The 25,802-nt window shown below is 39.4% G+C and overlaps 1 protein-coding gene across 1 annotated transcript; it reads left to right on the forward strand.

The window, feature by feature from the left end:
* Positions 1-348: 348 nt before the first annotated feature.
* On the forward strand, positions 349-25,791 carry dnajc5ab (DnaJ (Hsp40) homolog, subfamily C, member 5ab). Its single transcript, XM_044210159.1, has 5 exons — positions 349-565; positions 17,153-17,323; positions 18,647-18,860; positions 19,711-19,882; positions 20,923-25,791. Exons 2-5 carry the CDS (start codon positions 17,217-17,219, stop codon positions 21,018-21,020), a joined length of 591 nt encoding a protein of 196 aa, XP_044066094.1. The 5' UTR covers positions 349-565; positions 17,153-17,216; the 3' UTR covers positions 21,021-25,791.
* Positions 25,792-25,802: the final 11 nt, after the last annotated feature.

The following is a 25,802-nucleotide window of genomic DNA, read 5'->3' on the forward strand; positions in this document are numbered from 1 at the left end:
TGTCTTCGGGGCTCAACATGAAGTATGGGTGGATGGAAGTATTATTATGTCACTAATGTAATAATAATAATAATAATAATAGTGATGATGATGATGGTGACGATGCAGTTCATTAATACAACACTTCATAAACCTCAAAGACACTAAACGTATTTAATGTATATTAAATGTTATTAAGGAGGCCAACATCAGGAATGACATTTAATTTAATTTATCCTAACATTATCAGAGGTAAGAACTGCTTTAGGACCCGCGTGAGATGAAGACTACATCCATTTTTGGGGGGCGACCAATGAAATTGGTTCTGGGCGTGGCCAAGGCGTCGCCATCAGAGGGGGGAGTGGGAGGGTTTCTGCGCGACCGCTCCACACGGATTGACAGCTTGTTCCCTCTCGCTGTAGCCGTTAGCTCAGTGGCTGTACTACGAGCCGTTTGAATGGTTTAGCGGCAGAAAGCAAAGCTGAACTGGGATGCGAGTGTTATAAAAATCGAGATACGCTTTTCTTTAAAAAAAAAACCAAAACAAAATACAGAAGCCACACTGCCCGGGGTTGGAAAAAAAAAAGGTAAGAAATGCTCAGAGTTAGCTAGTGGGCTAACATTAGTCAGCTTTGCTGCCCTTGGATTAGTTAGCGAGCTAAATGCTAGCTGGCTTATTCAAACCAGGCATATCTCACAGTGCAGGCTAGGCTATGGACTGGCTAACCAACATGGATGCTGTGTGTGTTCCTTTGATGCGGTGCCTGGAGATTATCCGCTTTAACCACGATTTGATTCCCGAGCCGACCGGTATTTTCTAGTTCGGTCACGAACCGAGAGCCCTACGGTACGTGAGGGCAAGCAGACGTTGGATTCTGATCCCGGGGCGACATATCGATTATTGTGGGTTTCAAACGTGACTGATGTGGTCAATCTTGAGTAAAACAGTGAGGGGGACATCACGGCATAAATCCGTATTTGTAGTCTGAATGTGTTTTTTGATCTCGCCTGTCTGTGGAGAAATGTTGGAGAGACAGGTGCAACTTCCCTTGCAAGTTGATTAATAGCGTGTCAACAAACTAGCCAAGCTATTTAAGAATCTATAGCTAACTAGTCTAAATTATTTCCATTGTTTTGTTCTTAATGGGGCAGTTCCTATTATTGGTTTCCTTACGAGCGGATCTAAAATAGCTGGAGCAGAGCTGCTGCCTTTTTCTGTCCTCATGTGATGTGTATATGGAATGGCAGCTGGTATTGCAAACTTGGCTGACTGCGTGGGTGCAGGCATGTTTATGGCACTAGATGTTGTAAACATTTCATTTTAGGTCAGCCACTTTGGATCTATCATTAACTGCAATTGTAATCTTTTAAATCAAATTGCAGGCAGTAGCCCTGTCCTCCGCTATAAGTCATGCTGGTATGTTTTCCTGAGCAGGCAATGCAGCAGTTCTTTCACCTTTTCACTCCCAACTGTGCCCATCAAAGTCTTGTTAAGTAATATGTTCCAGTCAGATTCATCATCATGCATTTTTTTCAGTTATAATTTTAAGTTGCTTTGTTGCTATGTATTGGTTGCAGATTTTAGTGATGTTGCTATAATGTACTGTATCTGCATGGTGTTGGTTTTGTTTAACAATCAGTTGATAATCAGATGATTTCTTCTGGCAGCATGTCACTTAATATAACTGTCAAACTAGCAGGAGAATAGAAGCAGAATAAAAAAAAAAACACAAGCATTAGCAAAGAGTCAATGTCAGTGTAAGAGCTGATAACAGTACAGTTGGTAACTGAAAAGCAATTTGTGTATTTTTAGATAATGTGACCAGCACTTTGATTAAGATAAGCTTTCTGTAATGAAAGTCTTCTGTGAGAAAAATGTTCTGCTGTATCTTTATAGTTAGTGAAGAAGATCAATTACTTGTACGCACAACTAAACATGATTTTTATATATATATATATATATATATATATATATATATATATATATATATATATATATATATATATATATTTGTAGTTTTGTAGTTTCAGATCATTTGCACACATTGGTGTAATAGTTTCTACAACTGAAAATGCCTGTTGTGACTAATTTATTAAATGCTGTGATCAGTACGTCGCACCAGCTGCCCTTCTGTCCAGGTACTGCACAAGCCTTTTTAGAAAATGGCATTATCAGGTGCATCTCACAGGCAGACAGGAAAGTATTTTAACATCCATCGTACTTCAGCTTTATGAATTCAGAGGCGTGACTGTCTATCTGTTTAAATGCATGATGTTTTCATTCATTTCAAGTGCTTAAATGATGCATAAATTGCATCAACGTCAGGGAGCGGCCCTTTCCGGCAAGTCATCTCTTAAAAATGTCATATCTGAGTCAGCTTTAGTTTACAGTACATGTCAAGGAAACATTTTACCAAATCATATTATTTTTCTGGGTCAGCTGGTCTGTGTAAGGGTTGTGGGGAACGGGTGATGGTGGATGATGTCAGCAGCACGGGCTGTGGTACAAGTGGTCATCAGTGACTCATATAAAAGCCAGTCACAACAAATCAGGTTACACCTAGATAACAGGCCAGCAGTAGGTCAGAGAGGGAGATTATCACTGCTGCCACGCTGCAGATACACTGGGAACTAAATGTGGTTCAGTTCACTTATTTTGTTATAAAAACTAGGTCTGCAGCTAACAGTTGTTTTCATTATCGATTAATCTGGCAATTGTTTCAATTAATTTGTTAATCAGGTAGGCTGTGATGTCTTCAGACCTTGTTTTGTGCAATGTTTAATTAGCAATGACATAAAACAGAGAAAAGCAGCAAATCCTCACATTTGAGAAGCTGGAACCAGAGAAAGTTTCAAGTTTTTGCTTGTAAAATGACTCAAACAATGAATCAATTAAAGTTTCAGCTCTCCTAAGGACCACTTTGACAAACTTAAAGTATAAATAGTTTATACGCCTATGTCAATATAGAAATGTAGATTAATAAAGTTTGTTAGCAACTGTGGATAATGGGATGTACAATTTTGAAATTTTGCAAATCCTTTAAAATAGCAACTTGTTTCTGTTCTGTGTTTAATTAGGATTTTTTTTTTATTTTATCATAGCTATATCATTTACCTAATTTATTGTGCCTATTCTAAACTTGAGTAAGTTAGATTAGCTGTGGTGCAATGTGACAGTTTCCTGTCAAGAGTGTTTCTGCTGTGACCCTTGAAAACCTAAAATTATCTCCCAGCTGGGATTTCTACTTTGGCTCACTGGTATTTGGTATTGATATTTGTATCCTGACAGAGAAGGCTGGCAGGGTTCGTATTCAGTCTCTGACATTAGAATCAGAAGAGTTATAGACGAATGCAGGCTCACAGAGGGGTGAACGCTGTTTTCTGTTGGGTGAACATTTCGTGCATGTTGCCCTTCTGCAACATTATTCAAAGTTTTAATCCACAGAGAGCAGTGCATTCGCAGCTTTCTTGCCATTTTTGTTGATTAATGAGTTATGCACTGCAATGAGATTAGTTGTGGGGGGTTTCTTTTGCGGGGAGAGTGTTCTTAAACTGCGATGGGTCCTGGCTCACAACTACATCATTACACAGTTAGGATCCTGGGAAGACAGGTCAAGAAAGCTCAAGAAAGTGGAAATCAGTTGGGAAATCACCAGCAGCCAGATTCTGTAAATTCTGTCATCAGCTACCACTTTTGCAAGTAAACTAGAGCTGAAAGGCTTAATCAGTTAATCAACTAGTCAATCGACAGAAAAGAAATCCGCAAAAAAATTTAATTATCGATAAAGTGTTTCAGTCAAGCAAAAATGCCAAACATTTGCTTGTTCCGGCTTCTCAAATAGGATGATTTGCTGCTTTTCTCTACTTTAAACTCTACTTTAAATCTTTTGTAAATTTAAGATCTTTTGTTTGTTGAATTGTTGTTTGGACAAAACAAGCTATTTGATGGACATTTGTGTCTTTTTTTTTTTTTTTTTTTTTTGACATGTCATACACTACACGGTTAATTTATCAATCAAGAAAGTATATGGCAGGCTATCTGACAGTGCTAATCCTTTGCCCACACCTAGTTGTGTGGTGAAAGAAATCAAAGAGTCAGGTCAGTTTTACTTGTCGGTGTGAAATAGCTTTAGTTTATCCCAGTGTTAGGATTTCTAGAATAGTATCGTTAACTGTTGAGTTGGTGACCGCTAAGTGGGCCATTTCTGAAAGGCAGCACATGTAAACAGGAAGTGGATTTAAATTTGATATCTCATTTCCTATTTTTCATAATGAAGCAAGTGACTTTATAAATAATCTACTTTAGTTAGGACAAGCCATTCATCTTTGCAGTTGTTTTCCCTACTTTAGGGCTGCTACTTGATCCCATTGACATCCAGTCAAGTAGAACAAGGCAAATCTCATCATCAAACACCTCAAACTGCATGTAGAGACCCAAGAAAAGCATTCATTAGTTTGTCTGAGTGATCAGAATGTAGTTTACCATCTACAGTTGAGTATCACCCTCCTAATCAGAGAAATGGAAAAGCACCGTTTCCCCTTTTGAATGAATGATTGTGGCTGCTGATAGCCTCAGCTCATGAGTCTTGTCATGAGCGTGTCTTCTAGACAGGATGGTGTAACAGTCCCGTGATCACAAGTCACATGGGGCTGTCAAATATTCACCTTCACTTTCCCTTCTCCTGCGACTTCACCCTTTCTGTCTCCCTCTCTTTCTCACGCTGAACCAATCCCTTCTTTCTGTCTGTCTCCCTGACCCAGCTGTCTCCCCTCAGTCTACCTCTGTCGTTCCATCTTCATCACTTTTGACTCCCCCTCGCCTTGTTTTTCCTTTGTCATTCCTCTCCCCCCTCTCTGATCTTTGACAGTGATTCGACATAGATCTGTTCTGGTGGATCATGGATGTGCTCTGCAGTGTTTCTGCATGAAGTACAAAGTTCCTCTGTGAAATGACCTAATAATGAATAACATGATGAGAGAGGCTGTAATGTGAGAGTTTGGCAGAAAACCTGTTAATTAAAACACAATTTGTGCAGGGACCGTATTTTATCAAGATGAGAATAGAAGACTATTTTTAGCAGTGCTGGCTTCTCAGTTACTCCTGAGCTGACTGGTGCAACCATAGTCTTCTTTTGTTGAGCGCTGAGCAGGTCTGCCAGACAGGCAGACATGTAGTGCCTTGCCTAAGGGCACCTCAACTTTCTCAACTATGGAGAAATGGGATGGTGTTAACAGTTCTGGGTATGCACACTGGCAGCCCTGTTGAAATGACCACATCTGAATTGATTTTTATTTATAAATGTGAAATGCAGCTCATTTAAGCAGAGTTGATTACTATTAAAAGTTATTTTTCAAGCTCAAATGCCGAACGTACCCTCGTTCCGGCTTTTAAATTGTGTGGATTTGCTGCTTTTCTTTTTCTGATGTAATTTATTCTACTGAATCTCTTTGGGTTTTAGCCTGTTGGTCATATTTTATTGACCAAATGAAAATAATCAAGTAATTTAGTGATAATAATAGTTAGTTGCAGCCTCATTTTCTTGGACTGTTGACATTGACAGACCAACTGAAGTGTTTGACTAGACTGTACACCTATGAAGCACTGCTGACATGAATAATTGATCAATAAATTGGTCAAGTGACAGACAAATGTGTGTAAATTATCAGTGAATAAGAATTGTACTTATTTATCTAGCAAAAATGTTAAACAGTTGCTGATTACAGCTTTTCAAAGTCATTTTAAGATGACTTCTATGCAGTGATTGGTGACTGCACTCCTTCCATTGGAGAGTACAGTTTGCCCAGTGTGGCTGTAGCAGAGTCCAGGTCATTACTGTAAGGTCTTCTCATGCACTTTTAGCATGTGTGTGTCCTTTGAGAAAGCTCATGCACGAATGCCGACAGACAGCTGATTGGACATTAGCTAATGAATTGGATTTGCCTTTTTGCCTCACAGCATCCCTGTGCCAAGATGTAGAGACTGATGGGGAAGCAGGCTGAGGAGAGGTGTGTGTGTGTGTGTGTGTGTGTGTGTGTGTGTGTGTGTGTGTGTGTGTGTGCACGTTGTGCTCAGCTTGATTTTGTTTCTGCGTTCTTTGAAGAAGTTGGCCCTCAGTTTTATTTTGTTATGCTCAGCTATCCAAGTGCTGACTATTAAATGGTAGCATGATTCTCCTAATAAGTACCAAGTCAAAGGTAACTTATGGATATGTCACGATGACTGAGATTCTTCATAGACAAATCAAAGCCAAATTACTCACTTTGTATTATGGGCTTGTGGGATGTTTGTACTCAAACCACACCACACTTCTCTTGGAATATAGTGGAGATTCTTAGTACAGCAAGTTACATATCCGTCTTGTCGACATCGTGTTCAGTCAACACAGAGTCTGTGGTAGCAGATGCCAGCAGTTAACGTTGTTCATGACGATTTGAAGAAATATGTTGAGTATTTACTTCGGTAAGTTGACATGCGATACGGCAACCTGTACAGCTGCTTTGATCTCATCCATCCATCCATCCATCCATGTCGCGCTATTGTTTGGGCTCTGGCACAGGAAGAAGACATTCCTGTTCTTAATCTCATATAAAGCTCTGATTGGCTCAGTTGTTTTTCCAACTGGGTAAACAGCCATCAATGAGCACAACACCAGACCTGTTTGAGTTGATGTCTGGACCCAGGCTATGAGATTCCTTGCTCCAACTTGGAATTTCACTGTTCTCGCACGGGCAAAGAAACCAAAGGGGAGGGGATGCGTTTTAAAAATCATCTAAAGCATTATTGTTTTATACTACACTGTTTAGTAAATATGTGTCAGTGGATCGTTTCCTGCCCTGCATGCATGTGCGAGGCAGCTGTGTTTACTGTGTCAGTCGCAGCATCGAGGTCGCATTATCATTTATTGATTTTCAGGCAGGAATGGTGTGTGTGTGTGTGTTAGTAACCTGATCTCAATGAACGAAGAATGGCACCCTCTTACAATCAAGAATCACTGACTGACTTTTGCGCTAACTGTCCCTTTTTCTTATCGTTTTTCTGTGCGAAGCCTCATTTGCATTTAACTATAAAATCCTCAGAACATCAAGTGCGTTGGAGTGGCTAATAGTTAAATCATATGAATATAATATGTACTTTCCTCTGTCTTACTGTGTCTCTGTTTACCAGTTTTTCTACTCTCATGTCTGCAACTTTTTTTACTTGTATTTTTGATTGTTCGTCTTGTTATTTCAGTTCATTGTTTAGTCTGTAAAATAGCAAAAATAAAGACCAGTGCACATCAAATATGTCAAACAAAGGGCCAAAAATCATCACATTTTAGAAGCTGAAACCAGGAAGTGTTTGGTGTTCGGCAATTAATTGCATTTGTACTCCGTTATGAGAGTAATATTGATAACAGCAGGCAGGAGTTGTGGTCAAATTCCCGAAAGACCACTTAGAGATTAATATCTGAGCAGAGAGGAGCTGAAGAGGATGTTAGTCTGTGTAACCTCCAGTGTAAAAGGCTGTTAACGTTTCCTTGATAATACGATATAATATAGCAAATTGAACCTCACTCTTTTTCATTTAAATGAGCAGTGTCTATCTATTTGCTAAAGGCTTTTAGAAGAATGTTTTCAATAAATTCAGTAATTCAATAATTAACGATCACCATGTAATACCAATGCTATCTTAATAGGGCTAAACGGGGTGAAATGAGAAGGAAAAGGAGGAGAAGCGTAAACACTCGGAGGAAAGATGGAGTTTGGAGTTGAGAGGACGGAGAAAAAATATCAAAGGAAAATTAGGAAAGAGACGGGGTGACACGTTAATGAGGAAGTGATGACAAAGGTGTAAAGCAGAAGAGGGAGAGGGAGGAGGAAACATGTACTGATGGTATGAGTGATGGAGGAGAAGTGTAAGATGGATGTCAACTGGTGAAGAGGGTGTGGAGAAAAAGGCAAAGCGAGAGAAAGATTGACACAGTGGTAGAGAAGGTCCAGATATGGAGAGAAAATGGGACGGAGAGAGGCAGGAGCTGTATTTTTATCCAAGTGTCATGCAAGATTTCAATCAAATGTTTGAAATGGCATAAAAAACATCAAATGAGAATCAGATGCATCTTCATCAGCTGGGGAGTCATATGATAATAAACTGGGAAACCCCATGTTTGGTTGCTAAGCATATTTGACAATAATATGGTAAGTAAGTATAATAAGTTAAGCTGGACCTATGATTAGTTGATCAGCAGCTAGTTTGATAATCGATCAACATTTAACAGTTCCAGCTTCTCAATCGTTGAAGATTTTCTGCATTTCTCTTTCTTATGTGAAAGTAAACTAAATATCTTTGGGTGTTTGACTGTTGGTCAAACAAAACAAGCAATTTAGAAGACGTCACCTTCGGCTCTAGGAAAGGGTGACGTGACATTTTCTTTTTATAATTTGTGACACTTAACTGGCTTCCCAAATATGTCAGAAAGAGTTTTTGCTTAGTTGTGTTACTTCACTGTTTCAGCCTGGACATTATTATGTAAATCTAAATGAATCTGAATTTGCCAATTTTATTCACTTTAGGAATCCTGATCTTAATCATTACAAAGAGTGATGATAGGAACAGAGAGAAGGATGAAAATGCACGTTTTAAATTAATGAATTGGTGGAAATAAGGATGAAATTAACAGTTGTTTTCATTATTTATTAATCTATCAATATTGTGCAGTCGTCAGCAAAAGAGATGGAGAGTTTGAGAAGTATAATATGTTCCCTGCATAATTTACATTCCATTTCCACTTTCTGTACTTCATTTTGGCAAAGTACAGCGTGTGTGTGTGCGTGTGTGTGTGTGTGTGTGTGTGTGTGTGTGTGTGTGTGTGTGTGTGTGTGTGTGTGTGTGTGTGTGTACATACAGCAGCTGGTGGCTGGTGTGGTCAATAATACTGACTAATGATCCATCCAGCAGCGAGGGAAGCAGATCGGTTTAGAACAAATGAAAGCAGAGCTGAAAACTGCTGTATAAAGGCCTAAAGGGAAATTTCACCACTAAACATTTTTACACTGTTTAAGAAACAGCTGTTGGTGATTCGCCTTGCATTCCTGGTTACATTCTGTAACTGTTTTTCCAGGACTTTTTATTTTTCTTCCTGTTCATAACAAGGAGAGAAATTACTACTATTAATACTTTTGTCCACAGTGACTACACAGGGAAGCGACCGAGACAAATTCAAAAATAAAAACCAGACCTTAATTATTATTATCAGCTATTATTCCCTGGAACAGGAAGTCACTAAAGCAAATTTACTGCTTATGCATTTAACATTACACGCAATATTGAAACTACTTCCAGATACAGCAGATGTAATGTGAATTAAACAAAATATACCAACAAGCAGATATTTTGCCACTAATAACAGTGGCATCGAGAGAATTAAGTCTCTTCGTTAAAACGTTGACAATGCACAGAACATGTTTTATTCTGCTTCTTTCCTCTTTATTCTCATCTTTAAAAATCTGTATTTGGTTGTTAGTGTGTTTTTAAAGTAGGCAAGGAACTGACAAAATAACTTTTATATTTATTTTATTGTGGACTGTGTCTCACTTCTTTATATGCTACTTATTTCTATTTTATTTAACTTGTCTTTTGCTCCCTACACCATGTCTTGTAGTGGTGTCTGCTTCTGTAACCGTGAAATGATATGAAGCCAAAGATTGCAATGATTCAGATTTTGAGAGGCACATGCTGGATCCATCAGCAGCTTTGGAACCAAACTCTCCACAGAAAATACAAGACAACAATAACAACAAGACACAAAACGTTTAGCCAGTGAACCAGTAGGCTGCCCGATAGATTCCCAAAACAGCGAAACCACAGAAGGAGATGACGTTACATAGCAGTCCCTTAAAACAACCACACATACAGTATCACACAGTATATACTGACCGAGTTAAAGACAGGGTGTGTTGAACAGTGAGTGTCTCTGTTTGTATCTGGGAAAGCGCTTTGGTGTGAACCTTCCCTGGGTAAACGGAGGTTTAATACCAGACTGAAAGTGAGGGGACGCGCACACACACACACACACACACACACACACACACACTTATCCCATTAGGAATGGGTTTTGGCCGAGATTGCTTGTTTACTTGAAGTTATACTGTACACTGGAGTGTGAGTGGTCATTATGTCGATACAGTATTTGTCTAGCTAAATCATGACACAGCCAAGTTCTTGATAACCATAGTTATAATTAAATGCTTGATGCTGATTTTATTGTTGTTGGGGTTTTTTTTTTGTTTTTTTTTTACAGTATTTATAGGTTTGTCAGCATTATAGCAACGTAATTATCTACAGTCAGTCAAACACCTCTCTTGCTGTACTTTACCCTGGTGCTACCATCAGTGTACGGCACAGAACATTATAAAATCAACATCTATTTCACAACACTTCTGATATCCTGTGTTTTGATGTTTGCAATGTTTCGCACATTGGACTCATGACATGAACACCACAGAAACGTGAGACTTTTTTATACCCCTCCTGGCTTTTCATTATCATTCTGAGGTATAAACATATTCGCAAGTCACTGTCATGTCACAATTATCTGAGATTTTTGAGATAGTGACACTTTTTTTGCCCACAGGAAGTGTCGGATCTAATCTTTAAAGTGGTCATATTATGCTTTTTGCTGTTTTCCCTTTCCTTTTATTGTGTTTATATATCTTTTTTGTGCCCAAAGTCCACCCCAATGGGCGTTACCCTCTCCCACAGGAAACGCTGCTCCTGAACTGCCTGAAAACAGCTCGATTGTAGTCCAGCCTTTACTTCTATAACGTATCTACATCACTATGTAACACGTGTCATAATGCACAAATTGAGCAGTTTCCACAAGTACATATGAAATTAAAATAACATTAGATACCCTCCAGGCAGCCAATGGACATAAAGTTACTGTGATGGCGAGACAGTGCACAGTTAAAACGTTACCTATGAAAGATAAATTAGTTACAGATTAATAACTTACCACTCTGAAACTCTTGCTCCAGTCTCGGTTGTGAAGCTGGTTCAGGTTGTTGGAACATGTACGGCTGGAGCGAAGCCATAGTTACCGGCTGAAGCCATAGTTACCGGCTGGAGCGAAGCCATAGTTACCGGCTGAAGCCATAGTTACCGGCTGGAGCGAAGCCATAGTTACCGGCTGAAGCCATAGTTACCGGCTGGAGCGATGCCATAGTTACCGGCTGGAGCAAAGCCATAGTTACCGGCTGAAGCCATAGTTACCGGCTGGAGCGATGCCATAGTTACCGGCTGGAGCGAAGCCATAGTTACTGGCTGAAGCCATAGTTACCGGCTGGAGCGAAGCCATAGTTACTGGCTGAAGCGACACCATAGTTACCGGCTGGAGCGAAGCCATAGTTACTGGCTGAAGCGACACCATAGTTACCGGCTGGAGCAGCTTTGTTTCGGATCACACTACCTTGCTGGTCAGGACCCGCCCTACACTGCTTCTGATTGACTAGTAGTCCTTACCTAGGTGCTGCGCACTACTCCCAACAAAGATCGAATAGAAGTGAGATGCCTCACTCGGTTGCTGCAGCAATGTGCAGAATGGGCAAAAATATGGTGTTTTTATGAAAATGAAACCATGTCAACCCATTCTGGTACAACCCCAAAATAAAATTATGAACTTGAAAATGGGCATAAAACGACCACTTTAAGCAAACTGTCACATAAACAGCGAAGAGGAAGCACTTTCTTCAGATAAAACAGGACCATCACTAACAAAAGATCTCTTGCTTTTCTTGTCTCCTTTTTGTATAACATATGGGCTGCAGTTTACTGTCGTCTACCTGTTGGTGTGTGAGTGGAGTAACAGCTTCTTCTGATGCAAACTAACAACAGGAACCCTGGCCAGTTATCTCTCAATCTCCCTCACACACACACACACACACACACACACACACACACACACAGAGGCATAAAAGAGAAAAACTGCCTTAAATAAGTGCACACAAAAAAGCATATATCGTGACTCTAGCTTCACACACACCGTAAGATAACGACCATATTCGCCAACCATTTGTCTGGTGAAACGAACTAATGACAGGCGAGCTGCACATTTGAATCCCAGTAAAGGGAAGTGAGTCAGTCATCCACCGATCTTGCTCTGTAATCTCACGTCATGTCTTAAGCAAGGCCCAAAACTCCCAACTTCTCCAATAGAGCTGCTTTGTGCTTAACTGTAGCACACTTGTTGTTCTGGGCAAGTCCTTGTTGTGAATGTGAAATTGTTGTCTATACTCTAGGTTCACACTAAGTGTGGAGGATGTTATTGTAACACCTTTTAGTTTGGTTCGTTTGCATTTCATGTCTTAAATTAGTCACTTCCACAGATATCCAGTTATCTTCTACAGATGACTGGAACCTGACTGTGAATTTTGCCCAACGAACTCGATTTTTGAGGCAAATACAGATGTCAACACTGCAGAGTTTAAAAAAAAACCCAACTCAGATATTTGCAGAAACCAGGAGATCCACTGATATTTAAAACATATTAGAGTATAGAGTTATTCCAAAAAAGGGCAGAGGCATTGTTGCAGTTTAATAAATATCAGGTGCGCCTGTTGTTTCCTGACACCTCTACCTGCTCCTGATGATGGTAAAGCGTAACACAAACATTTTTCATAAGAATCCCTTAAATGTTTTTATTAAAAAATTGTGATGTTCCGTGCAGAGCATTTTACAGTTGAAAAATAAACTTGTCAGTGCTCTGTGGTGGACAAAATATGTAATAGAGTCACTGTTTCTAAATTAACTCAAACATATCTTTGTACTACAGTTTCTTCTTACATGAATGCTGATAACAGCATATCTGCCATAAGATAATATTTGTGGATGTATCGGGCCAGCTGGTTTATTGGTTGCGTCTGTTATGTGGTCCGTACTTGTGAGTTTAACTCAAGTTTGGGAAGAATAATGCAATTTAAACCTTGTTCGTCATCAAAGAACAAAAAACTTTTGCGCCCATGGACTGTTTTAAAAAAAGGTTGCACCACCTTCTATCGCTGCTGTCTGTTCAGCTTAAAATCTTCAAACAGCATTGCTCACTTCCCCCCTCAGTACACAAAGCCTGACGTTGGTTAATAATAGCACATGATTTGTTGCATCAAGTGCTTTTTGCCACATGTTTCTATTTTACTTGCTTTTTTCCTGCTTTTATTTGTTCTTTCCTCTGCTTTAAAGCTCCTGATGTTGTGACAGGATTTAAGTACATGTGCGTCTCATATATTGATCAAGCAGACATCAAGTCACAGTGGGTATACAGACAGCACCAAGTTTGGCAGCTATTCATGTTTTCACAGGCCTTTGGTTATGTTTTGTTTGTTATGGAGACGATGTTAACATCTTGCAGAACCAAGTTACACAACCTTGGAAAGCCGAGCAGAACAAACAAAACAAAGTCTGGACTGATGCTCATATACAGCTGTTTCTTCCTTGGTTGTGAACACGTGCAGTAAAGCTTGTTATTCTGAGCTGAAGTTACAGACACATATGGCAATATGAGACATTTTGCCATGCTGTTTATTCCATGGAAGCTATCCCATAAAATATCTCCGGTTTTCAGTTTTGTTCTAGGCTTTTTCTTTGCAGGGCTTGCACTCTTTATGTGAAAATCTCAGTTCTGTGGATCAGTTCTTCATCTTTTTTGAGTGTCGTTACTAGTTTCTTCTTTCTTTCGAACTTTGCGAGTGTTGCTGGACCATTCAGGAACTTCTGATTGGTATTAGGGTTGCACAATTATTCGAAATATTATCAAAATCATAATATGGCCAAGTGTAATATGCAAATCGCAGAAGCTCCAATGTTTTGATAAAGGTAAAATGTGTGACAAAACAGCATTATAATGAAGTGCTGCAGAGATGTCCCGGCTTACAAATCTTGTTCGCATCAGGTAATTTTTCTTTTAATAGTTTTTCCAGAAAGTTTACTACATTATGAAATATATTGATATCGCAATATAAAGTACATATATTGTGATAGAGGATTTTATCCATATCGACCACTCCTACCGGATTTTGCCTGTAGGTGGACGGCGTGAACCTACATACTTACAAACTTATAATGCAACAAAGTCAGTTTTTCCACTCTAGTTCCGACCAACGACTGTGGTTGTCAGATGAACATGAAGCAGAGTGAGGCTGAGCTAGTGCACCACATGCTCAGTGAAAATCCTTCAGTGGATAACATTTAGTAAAAAATAAAAAGGGAGACTCAGGTATGGAAACACATACACATTTTAGGTCTGTCACTCACACACAGTCACACTCTAAGACACAGACCATATGCTGTCACCCTCATTACACCATGTGTTAATTCTTTCCAGTCTGTTTCTTCCTGTGAATGGCCCGCTTGACTTAATGCTCATTCAACAAGACGAAATTTCATTGGCTGCCGGCTCAGGTGGGCAGAGTCTTTTGGTTTAGGCTCACGGTGTTTGTGGTTGGATGTGATTATTCACCACACACACACATACTGTAAACACACACTAGCACAGTCTCTCAGTATGTTGATAATCCCTGGGGGTACGGATGAATCGCCCTCATTGGTTAATCCCAGTCAGGTGGGTGGTGAATCCGAGGCATGGCAGTGGGCGGGATTTAGGGAGGTGTTAAATCGATGTGTTGTCAGGCGTGTCATTGTGGAGGCATTGTAGGGTTGCCATCTGGCGCCATATAGGGCTTTAGACTTAGACTAATGGCTGACACAAATGAGGACTTTAAACATCTAAATATTTTTGGCAGCCTGGTGTCTTATTTTATTTCTAAGTCTTTTTTTTTTTATATTTCACAGTTACCTGTAGCTTTTTGTGTACGATCAGAGATTATCCCCTGCACTCAATCTAAAAATGTGACTCAAAACATGTCACTTTTGTAGTGTGAGTGATTGAGCGATGCATATGTTTATATTGTTTTAATGTTAAAAAAGTCGCTAATATGTATTGTTACTAGATTTTTTTTTTTTAATCTCACACATGCAGCATCAAAGTTCATCAGGATTGATCAGGCTCCAGTCTGTCACCTGTAATTTTCTGAAGGGACCGTCTGAAGCCTGGAATTTAGGTTTACTTGTTTACTTGTCACTTTTTCAGTGAAACTGGACCACATTTGAGCAATGGGTGAAGCCTAGGTGTAACTACAGTTGGGTCATTTGAGTGGTCACTTAGTGGCATCTTCACAAGCAGAAATATAAATATACAAATTTCCAAGAACACATGCTGGAACACGGCATTACCAGAAACTGCTCAATGGAGTTGCTTAGTTAGTTAACTTATAGCACATTGGTTTTATTATTTCAGCCTCCCGTGCTGATATGTCTGTGATGGAAACCGTGTTGTCGTTACAATATTCAGCCCATGAATCATAGTGAGATAATTGCTCATTAGAAAGGTGCAGGTCTAGTGTGAAGACAGCGTGCATCTTATTTTCCTGTTGTTGTTGTTAATTTAAGCCTAGCGGTCTGGTCCAGTCTGTCTGTGTAGCTGAATTGGCTTATTGTCGTCTCTAAGCCTGCTAACCCATACACCGGCTGTTATAACCTGCAGGGTTATATCAACCAGGTTTGGGCTGCTCAGTTCAAAGTTGAGGAAGTGGATTTCCTTCAGGATGTAAAAAAAACTCAAATGTATTGCCTTAACAACACTTTTTTTGTACATAAATAACAAGTTCACAAATAAATAATTTTAGTATCCGAGGTGAGCATTTGTTCCACTTGTTCATGTAGGAACGATTTTCTTTCTACCAATAGTTCCTACATGAAACTGCGGTAAACCTTCTAGCCATTGAGGCTAATGTTAGCTAGCATACTAGCTACTGTTGACAGATGTTAAAACTGACAGTTAAAATCTCACCTCCAGTTCCATTTCCTCACCCAGACTTCAAATCGTTAACGTTAAGTTGTTGCACCAGCTCCGTCTCCATTTTTTGTTTACGTCCGCTTCCCCATGAGAGCGCATGAGGTGGTGTATTGGTTCCTCTGGCATGATAATCTTAATAATATCCTGTAGTGTGTGATATGCCATTATTTGTGTGTGAGTATGTTAGAGAGAGGAACATTTCTCCTTATGTGCGTGATGCAATCCAATTTCACAGTCGGTTAGGATTTCTTAAGTACTGTAGTGTGAGCCCAGCTTTAGTTTACTTGTCCGTGGCAGGTGAACCACAAAGTTGTTCGTTCAGTAGCTGCTGCATGTCATCCTGCTAATGACGATAACAGAAACTTACCTGTCAGTTAACATTCCTTTAAACGCTCTCACCTACTTCCTGCTTCTTTACTACAAAGTTTCTGTTAGATCCGCCAACTCTTGTTCTTGTAGTTCTGTTTAGCATCTTGTTTACTGCTGCTCCTTACTGGAAACATGAGGTTCATTCAGGATGATAATAAGGATGAAGATAATAAATCTCTCTGCCTGCCTGGCTGCCTGACCTGAACTTAAGTTACCCTAGTTAAACTAATTTATCCCTTTCACTTCCTCTACACATCACACCCTTAAATCCCACAACACCATATTAACAAAGAAGTCAGTCACCATCTGGCCGTGAAAACACGCAGCTTTACATTCAGTATAAAAGGTGGAATGAGTGTGATATTTGGTCTTGATCATTACTTCCTGCTAAATTCTTCCAAATGTGTTCTGGTGGTGCTTTCTCTAATATCAAAGCCAAGTTTATACATTCACACAAGAGCTACTCACTTGAAATCCTGTGTAAATACTCCTCTCTTCCCCTGTTCCTATGAAAAACACTCAGGCCTGGTTTTCTTACCACCTAAGCCTCTTTAAAGGCCAGGAAATACATGTTTAGTGTAATCTGCAGCAGGGAGGCCTAATGGACCAAGTGGGCATCCTATACCTGAAAGGTGACAAGTTTGATACCGTCACGTGGCATTTGGGGACTGGATCGGACATAGTAGCAATGGATTCTGCCAGTCACACTGGGAAAGCTCCCTCAACATTTTTGTAGATTGTTATTTGGTCATTTAAAATTTAGCCTATATATGCTGGATTTGTATGAGAGAATATGTGCAAGAAGGAAAGTCAAAAGGGTTAATGAAAGGACTTGAACTGGGAAATAAGCAACAAAGCAACTTGTTTTGCTCCTTTGGCTCATCAGCTTCTTTGTCCTCTTGTTTTTCTTCTTACCTGACAGGTGAGAGGCTGAGTGAGCGAGGGAGCGAGTGACACAAGGAACGAGAGAGAGAGAGAGAGGCCATGGAGCAGCAGAGACAGAGATCTCTCTCCACATCAGGAGAAACGCTGTACGCCATACTGGGAGTCGACAAGAGCGCCACGACAGAGGACATTAAGAAATGTTACAGGTATTTGTTTATACACCCACACACACAAGGAATTACTACAAGAATAACAGCCCCAGACTCCATCTTTAATATTGATGGTTTATGTTGTAAACCACTAGAGGGAGTCAGAGGCCTGTGACCAGTTAACTCTTTTAGTGGGTCAAAGGGATCCTGAAATAAGTTCATTTAAGTTGACTGGTATTTTAAATTGTTCGTGTAATATTTCTGGTTGCAAATGATTAACATTTTCCTCACTCTCATATTGATTCGTTAAGCTCTTGAATACAGCATTTACCACATTTAAATGGTGAGTTTAAATAGGTTTTTAAGATGTTAAATGTTTCATTCAATTTCATTTTCCTCTTTGCTTTTAAAAGAAAGTTCCTGCACAACATGATAGGATGATAGCTAGTTTATATTGGTTTTCATTACTTTAATGTTATTTTGCTACAGCAATATGTTTCTGAATCATGTTTGTTAAAAAACCTCTCAGGATTTTTCTCCTATTCAGTGCCAAACAGCATAGCTAACAACGTGACATTAATATTAGGGTATAAAACTTCAGATTTTGTAACAAATTATACTCACTTTTTTGTAAATGAGCAAAATCAGAAGCACTTCATCTACTTAGAGTTCCGTGTTGTAAACAAGGTAAGGGGAAATAATTTGGGTTATTCTGTTCCTGTTAATCCACATTTCATATCTCTGCTCCTTACTACAAGATTTATTTCTCCAAAATAAATGTTTTAAGTTCTCTGTGGCTCACAACACACACTTCTTTCTGCCTGCTATGGTGCTTAAGACAAAATGTAAATAAATAACAGCAAAATACGGGTAAAATTTTACACAGTTTTGTCTTAAAGTTGCTGCCTTCCTTTTTATTGGGAGTAACTTTCAATATTGGAAAAAGTGTTTTAAGTAAGTTAAAAGTATTTAAGAGCATTTCATTACAATAGCTTTGTCTGAATGAACCTTCTTCATATGCTTGACTGAAAGCTGCAACATACTGTATGCCTTTTTTTACACGTCACACTAAGAAAAGCACAGGTGTAAATAATAAAACGAATGAGTGATGAATTCCATTTAGCTGCGTCAGTTTGAAGGTCCTGGTATTGTGCATGCTGTCACTCTGTCAGGACTTACTGGAAGACTTTAAAAGAACAGAGCCATCGTTAATGTTATCAGTAACACCTGTGCTTTTTCTACTACGACTAGTCAAAAACTCTGCTGTGATAAAGGCCCATTAAAATTATTTTTGTGTGTGTTTGTGTGTCACATTTCAGTGCCATTTTTAAGGATCCTCCATTCTCTCTTGTCTTTTTTTCTTTCTTTTTTTTTTTACAGGAAACTGGCATTGAAGTTTCACCCAGATAAGAACCCGGACAACCCAGAGGCAGCCGAAAAGTTTAAGGAAATCAACAACGCCCACTCCATCCTGAGCGACACCACCAAGAAGAACATCTACGACAAATACGGCTCGCTGGGGCTCTACGTCGCAGAGCAGTTCGGCGAGGAGAACGTCAACACCTACTTTGTTCTGTCCAGCTGGTGGGCGAAGGTAGGATGGACAGATGGGGACAGGTTGCGAGGCCTACGCATGCACTGTGAACTAGCTGCATTCTTTCTTTCTTTGTGGCTGACTGTTAAGCGTACTCAGAGGGATGTTCCAATGGTGGTAATTTTCACAGATTTCTTGGGAACGTTTATTTGTCTACGTTAAGCAGTTTTTACCAAGAAAACTGACCAACCAGCAGCTGGACCTTCCAGGTACAGGTCTATTTAACTTAAAATCACTTTTTACAACTAGATTAAACACAGACGATCTCTATTGATCTTATTTTGCAAGTCCTGAAAACAACTGGCTGCTCAAGTGAGGAAATCAAATCAATCTTTTTATGTCACATTCATCATTATACAAGTGCAGTGTGTTGTGAAATGTTACATGTAAAAAAAGTTCAATTGGAGTTCAAAATCAAAGTTAAAAAATAAAGACAAAACAAGAATAAATGGTATGGGAAAAGGTTTGAAGGTTCATTTGTTCTTCATCTAGATCACTTTGTGGAAATGTCAAAAGAGTCAAGTGTCAAAAAATCCGAAATTATATCCACTGTGATTCAGTGTTGTAAAACACTGAAACCTGAAAAAGCCAGAGGGGGAGTAAACACTTTCTGTTGGCACGAGACTGTATTTGTCATTTTAACTCCAGATGCTTTTCACAGCACATAACCTGTATACGGATTTAGACACCTGGAAAAGATCTGATTCTTGATTAGGTTTCCTGTAGCTTCATGATGCCACTGCTACTCCAGTGTATAACCAGGATGTACTCGTCCACGTTTACCTTCATCAGTTGGTCAGTTGTTTAATATTTGATATCTGTCTCTGTCTCTCCCCTCTTCATCCCACAGGCCTTGTTCGTCTTCTGCTGCCTGTCCACAGGCTGTTATTTCTGCTGTTGCCTGTGTTGCTGCTGTAACTGTTGCTGCGGTAAATGTAAACCTCGGCCGCCCATGGACCAGGAGCCCGAGTTCTACGTCTCCCCTGAGGACCTGGAGGCCCAGATGACCGCTGACGAGAGAGGTGAGGGCAGGGACGCATGTTGCTGCTGTACGAGGGGGCTTAACCATGATGTCTTTGTTGAAAGTTTTCTTGGTGTGTTTTTTTGACCCCTTTATATAATGTTGTATATTTATAAAACTACATGGATAAATGTGTTAATCTCACATCTGTGTAGTCTTATATTTTAAACATGATATTTAGACAATGAAATACACAACACTTTATCATAATCAATATAAAGTCCAGCCCTCTATGATCCAACCACAGTAGACATCATTTTTTCCACACTTGAGCATGTTAACCCCGAGCTAGATTTAGTAACATAACCTTTCTGTAAGTTCTCTTTTGCTTGACACTGTTTGTATTACAAATGCAGCTATTATTTTCATAATGGATTAGTCTGTCAATTCTCTTTTTAATAATCAATCAAAATCAGATTATAGTGGAAAAACTGATAATCATAATTTCCAAGAGCCCAAATTGACACCTTTTTTAAAAATGCTTGTGTTTTTTGTCCAAAGATATTCAGTTTACAAGAATGTAAAACTGAGAAAATCAACATATCGTCACATTTGAGGAGCTAATTATTGATTTGAATTATAAATTGTTTTTGCTAATGTAATGTGTCTGTTTTATGAGTGGATTATGCCTCGTTAAACTGTTACTAGTTGAAATCAGAAGCAGCTTTATTGGCCAAGTACGTAAACACATTCAGGGAATTTGACTCCGGTTTTAAGTAGGTGAAAAAAATAGATGCGTATATAAATCTTTATAAAAAGCAACAATGAACAAAAAACATACAATGTCTATATACAAGTCAAACTGTTTCTGTAAATTGTAAACAAGAATGCAATTAGTGCAAGGATGCAGAGCGCAAAGAGTGCTGGAATAAATATGGAATGATTAATGTAACAGGTTACTTTATATACATGAAGTAGGTGGATATGTACAGTATATGCAGTGAAATTAAATAGCACTCTGCATCTTTGTCTTTGACTTTGTTCTGATTTGCGTGTGTGTGTGTGTGTGTGTGTGTGTGTGTGTGTGTGTGTCTTCCCCAGATGGTGGCGAGCCCATCGTGATGCAGCCGTCCTCAGCCACAGAAACCACCCAGCTCACCTCCGATGCCCACCAAAGCTACAGGACCGATGCATACTAACACTCACATACACACTCGCATATACAGCTCACACCTTACAGTTCACCACAGCTACAGTATCAACCAATAATATGCACACACACAACCGGCTCCACCACAATCACAGGACTGATGCACAAACTGCACACACGCACACCTTTCTTGTCAACTCATCCTTCATTTGTTATTTTCTGTTCATCTACAGTGGTAAATTAATAACACCACACATACACACACACCAGCAAATACTACATACAGGAGACGGAGGAAGAAAAGTGAAGAATGAAAAATAGACAGACTACTTAAAACTAGGAGGGCACTCGGAGAGCGCAGACCTCTGTCACGGCCAACCAATAGTCCTTGCAAATCTGCAAGCACAACCACTATATATGTCTGGATATTTGTCCAAAACTATTAGAATTACATTATGTCAAAATATGGTAACTAGAAAACACTTATCATGTACAAATATCAAATGCTTAGACTGAAATAACATCATGAACATGGCAGCTTGTTATCAGAAACAGTTGTTATGAAAAACTATGTTCGCAACAATTCACTTTTAGCTTAACAAGCGCTGTGGTTGTAACAACAACAACTACGGACAAAGCAGGTGGAAATATCCCTTTTCTACTTTTTCTACTTTTCACTGGAGTTGCCGTCAACTCGAGTGAAACGTTACCTTCACTTCACCTGTCTCCACCGCGGCCTCTCTGCTCTGCTCTGCTCTGTGTGTGTGTGTGTGTGTGTGTGCGTGCGTGTGTGTGCGCGTGTGTGTGTGTGGGAGCTGAGCCCCGCCCTCGGTCAAACACGCAGAGGAGAGGACAGAGAAGCTAGCGTGACCATAAAATGTTTTTTTTTATGGATCTGCATGGTTCACGTGGTTCACATTTTCAGAGATCTAGATTAATCTGGAATAATCACATCTCTGATTGCTTATTTCTTCCTTCTGCATTTGTTTCTACAATGATGTCTGAGGTGGCTGTTATGTTTTGTTGTATGTTTAATGGGTTCTTCCTTGGCCCGTGCTTCACCCTTCCACCAAGTTTCATCAAAATCGGGCCAGTAGTTTTTCCAAAATCCTGCTGACAAACAAACACACGGCACCGAAAACATAACCTCTTTGGCGCCGCTAACAGTTATTTTACACTGACCAGACAGAATGCAGACAAGATCCTGATTGGGTAATCAAAGACCGTTGACAAAGATATCAGAAATGCTCAGTAGGCGATTTGAGGGAGGATGCCGTCCCCCTTGTTAGCAAAATGACCAAAAAGGTGCTCTGTGCTTTGTCTCGTAGTGGCGCTTCACTTTGCCGCTTTTAATAATAATAAAACATATGAGACAGACTGGTTTTGAACTTCCTGTGGGAAGATCGAACATGTAAGAGTCTGTCCATTCTTGATCAAAAGCTGTTTCTGCTGTCTACATGTGTGCGTGCGTGCGTGCGCTCACTGACTCGACTCGCGGGCCGCTAAAGCAGCGCCGTAAAGACTAGAAAAGCTGCGCCGGTTATGGTTAAAATAAAAACGCTCCGTCAAAATGTAATAATTCTCAACAATTTATCGATATTCTCTACAGCAGACGGGGAAAGAGAAAGTGCGGCAGCAGCATGACAGAGGACGGGTCAGAAATTAACAGAGTTTGGACCAAAAGTGCCCTTGAATGCTGAAAAACTTTTTTTTTTTTTTTTTTTTTTTTTTTTTTACTTTTGTTGCTATTTTTCAAATAAAACAAATCTTTGTACTGCAAATTGAGTGTACCATTGGGCCATCCCCCTGTTTAAAAATGAACAAATCGCCTACTGAATATGCTTAATAACAATCGTCAGTCAGATGCGGTCAGGTGCACAGAATGGGAATTAAAAAGGGGCGCGACAATCTGTTCAAAACAAAGAGACACATCAGCACAAAGAGGAAGTGATAACAGTGGAAAAACTTATAAATGATGCTGCCTTGTTTGTTTGCAAACTGGTCTGGAGTTTGAGGAGCAGGAGGACTACATTTTAGGAAATGTACTAATGGAAGATGAACCCAGAGAGAGAAACAAGAGTAACACTACAATCAATCAACATTTTTGGTAAATTACATTTACCAAGTGGAAATTTATGCAAGTCGTACCAGGCTGAAGAAAGAGGTTTTTGACGTCATTCAAAATTTTGTTTTTAAACAAGAACATTAATACCTTGAATGTTTTACCCTTGTTGTCTAGAACTTTTAAAAAATCTAGATTTTGTTAATCATTAACTCGGAAACTTCTAAGCCAGCTGTCTCCTTTTAGCTCGCTGGGAAACACTTGTCGAGGCTCCTCTCTCAGCCCAGCGCTGGCTGGAAGTAGGTCAGTGATCCTGTCTATATGTTCAGTGAGGAGTTGATAGGAATGGGTGGGGGGTGGGGGTGTTTATTTGTCCTCAGTACCCTCACCAGAGGAGCCACTATGAGTATGGAGAGGGCAGCTCACACTTCAACAGGTGCCGCGCTGGCATCAATTGCCCCTCAGTTAAATCAGACAGAACCATTGAAACAGTTTGCTCACTTAAATCTAAGTTTTATAGGTTTTGCTGTGGCAAAAGGATGACGTTTAGAAACCATCAGCCTATCACAGGGCTCCACGAAAGTCTAATTACCATCTCAGAGAGATACCTAAAGATTTGAACTAATTATTTTTGATAAATGTGGCATCCAGCTACCCTTAGCATGTCAGCTTTCTCTGACATCCAGCACAGTTATACTGCAGGTTTAATCATATGAGGATTCAGCTGTCAGTCAGTCAGTCAGACAGAAACGTCTTCCTTGAGGAAACACTGGAAACTCTGCAGCTTCTAGGACTGAATCTTAACCAGCTTTGGCACATGTGACCATGACTGAACAGATAGCTGGAAATCCACATCAGCCAGCAGACTAATAATACTGCTAAATGTTAACTGTGACTGGTGTGTTTCTCTGCTCCATCACAGAAAATCTGAAAAAGTCTTCTAGTAATCATTTACTCTCATCATGTCTAGAATCATATTGCTTCAGTTTCTCAGTAGTAGCAGTAATTAGTCACATGACTTGTTATTAACTCGACTGCACAGTAGATTTGCCGTGGTCCTCCTCTTCCTCTTCCTCTTCCCCTTCCCCTTCCCCTTCCCCTTCCCTTCTTCCTTCTTTTATGTTTATCCTCGATAAACTTTCTCTTCCACATATGAAGGGCCCAGCTCCCTGGTTCACAATGAAAGCTGTGTGTTTGCTGTGGGAACCACTGCGGAGTCCAGTGTTATTAGTAGAGACATTACAAGAACATTACCACACATCGGTGACCTCCTGCTGTCATCCGAAAGAACAGACACACACACTGATTGAGCCCCTTTTTTGTTCGTTTTTAGTTTTCAATTTGTTTTGTGAGAAAGTAAAAACGCTGTACATGTCGTGTAAACCGTATGTTTAGAGTTTACGTCACTGTATTTCTTTGAGTTGGTCAGAAATTTAAACACTTTTTTTTTTCCTTCTTCTATTTGTCTCTGTAGTATTGCTTTTCATTGTTTTTGTTTTTCTTATTTATGTTGTTAATGAAGGGAGGATATTGATATCCAAAGTCTTATTTGTTTGTGTGGCAGCAGTTATGTAGATTATACAGTCCTCAACAATCAGACTGATTAGTTAGGGTATAACACTTTTTTTTATTTGTAGTTCTTCTTTATTTGTCGCACACAAGTAGCACTCCAGCTATGCTATAGTAGAAAATATAAAAAATTGTGGTTGTTTGTGTCAACTATTTGATTTTTGTAAACAAAGCAAAAAAAGAAACACCTACACTGAACCAAACAAGCTAATTTATTCACTGTATTTTCTTTGATTCCCTCAATCAAACACTTTGTTCATTATGTATTTATACATATCATGAGAGAGTGCAATAAGAGCTAAGTAAGTCTCTTCCATGGCTGTCCTCCTCTTCCAAACCTCCGATCACAAATTTCGAAGGTTGTTTCAGGGAATCTGCAGTCATAAAAATCTAAAAGTCCTAAACTATTTCAGTTTGAGGCCACAAGAAGAGTGAAATAGAGCTTTTACAAACCATCAGTACCACATCAGTACAAACCAGAGTTTGTCAGCTCTAGTAAACAGTTAAAAAAAAGGCTGATTATGTTTTTAAGTTTGTCTTCCAGTTTTTAATCTGGACTTCTGGTCCAATTGAGGATTAGAAAGATGTTTTGAGGGTCCTTTTTAAAGGGTTTTTATGAAACCTGCAGATGCTCTGTTTTAACCAAATTTCTCTTTACTTGATTAGTTTTGTGCTTCATGTCATATGACCACTCAAACGCCATATTGTTCACCCCAAAATCCCTCCTTTCTTTTTTTAAAATTTTCCTTTATTGACCAAACACGCAACAGTGTCTTAGTGAATGCAGCGTGAAGCCTGGCAACCATAAACCTGGAGTCAAGACACTTCCATTGTTAGATCTAAAACAATGACATAAATAAAAATAACTGATTTAAGTGTGAATATAGCGACCAGATTCTAATAATATTGAAGCATTATTTTATTTATTTTATTTTTCTTAAGTTTTTAATAATTAACTACTAGCTGGTATGTCAAGGGGATGTATAGAATTTTAGATGTAAACCATTTTGACAATGAATTGGCAAAATGGCACACCTGCTGTATATACACACAGTGGCACAGTACATAGAGACGTAGAGGTTTTCTGTTTTTAGCATGGACTGATCATGTTTGCGTCTGTCAGGCAGACATGTGGGTAAATGAAGTATCTGATGTACTGTTGTAAAATAAATGTTTCTGTTGCTTCCGAGCCTCTTATCT

The sequence above is a fragment of the Siniperca chuatsi genome, linkage group LG10 (assembly GCF_020085105.1).
Source record: "Siniperca chuatsi isolate FFG_IHB_CAS linkage group LG10, ASM2008510v1, whole genome shotgun sequence".
Lineage (NCBI taxonomy): Eukaryota > Metazoa > Chordata > Actinopteri > Centrarchiformes > Sinipercidae > Siniperca > Siniperca chuatsi.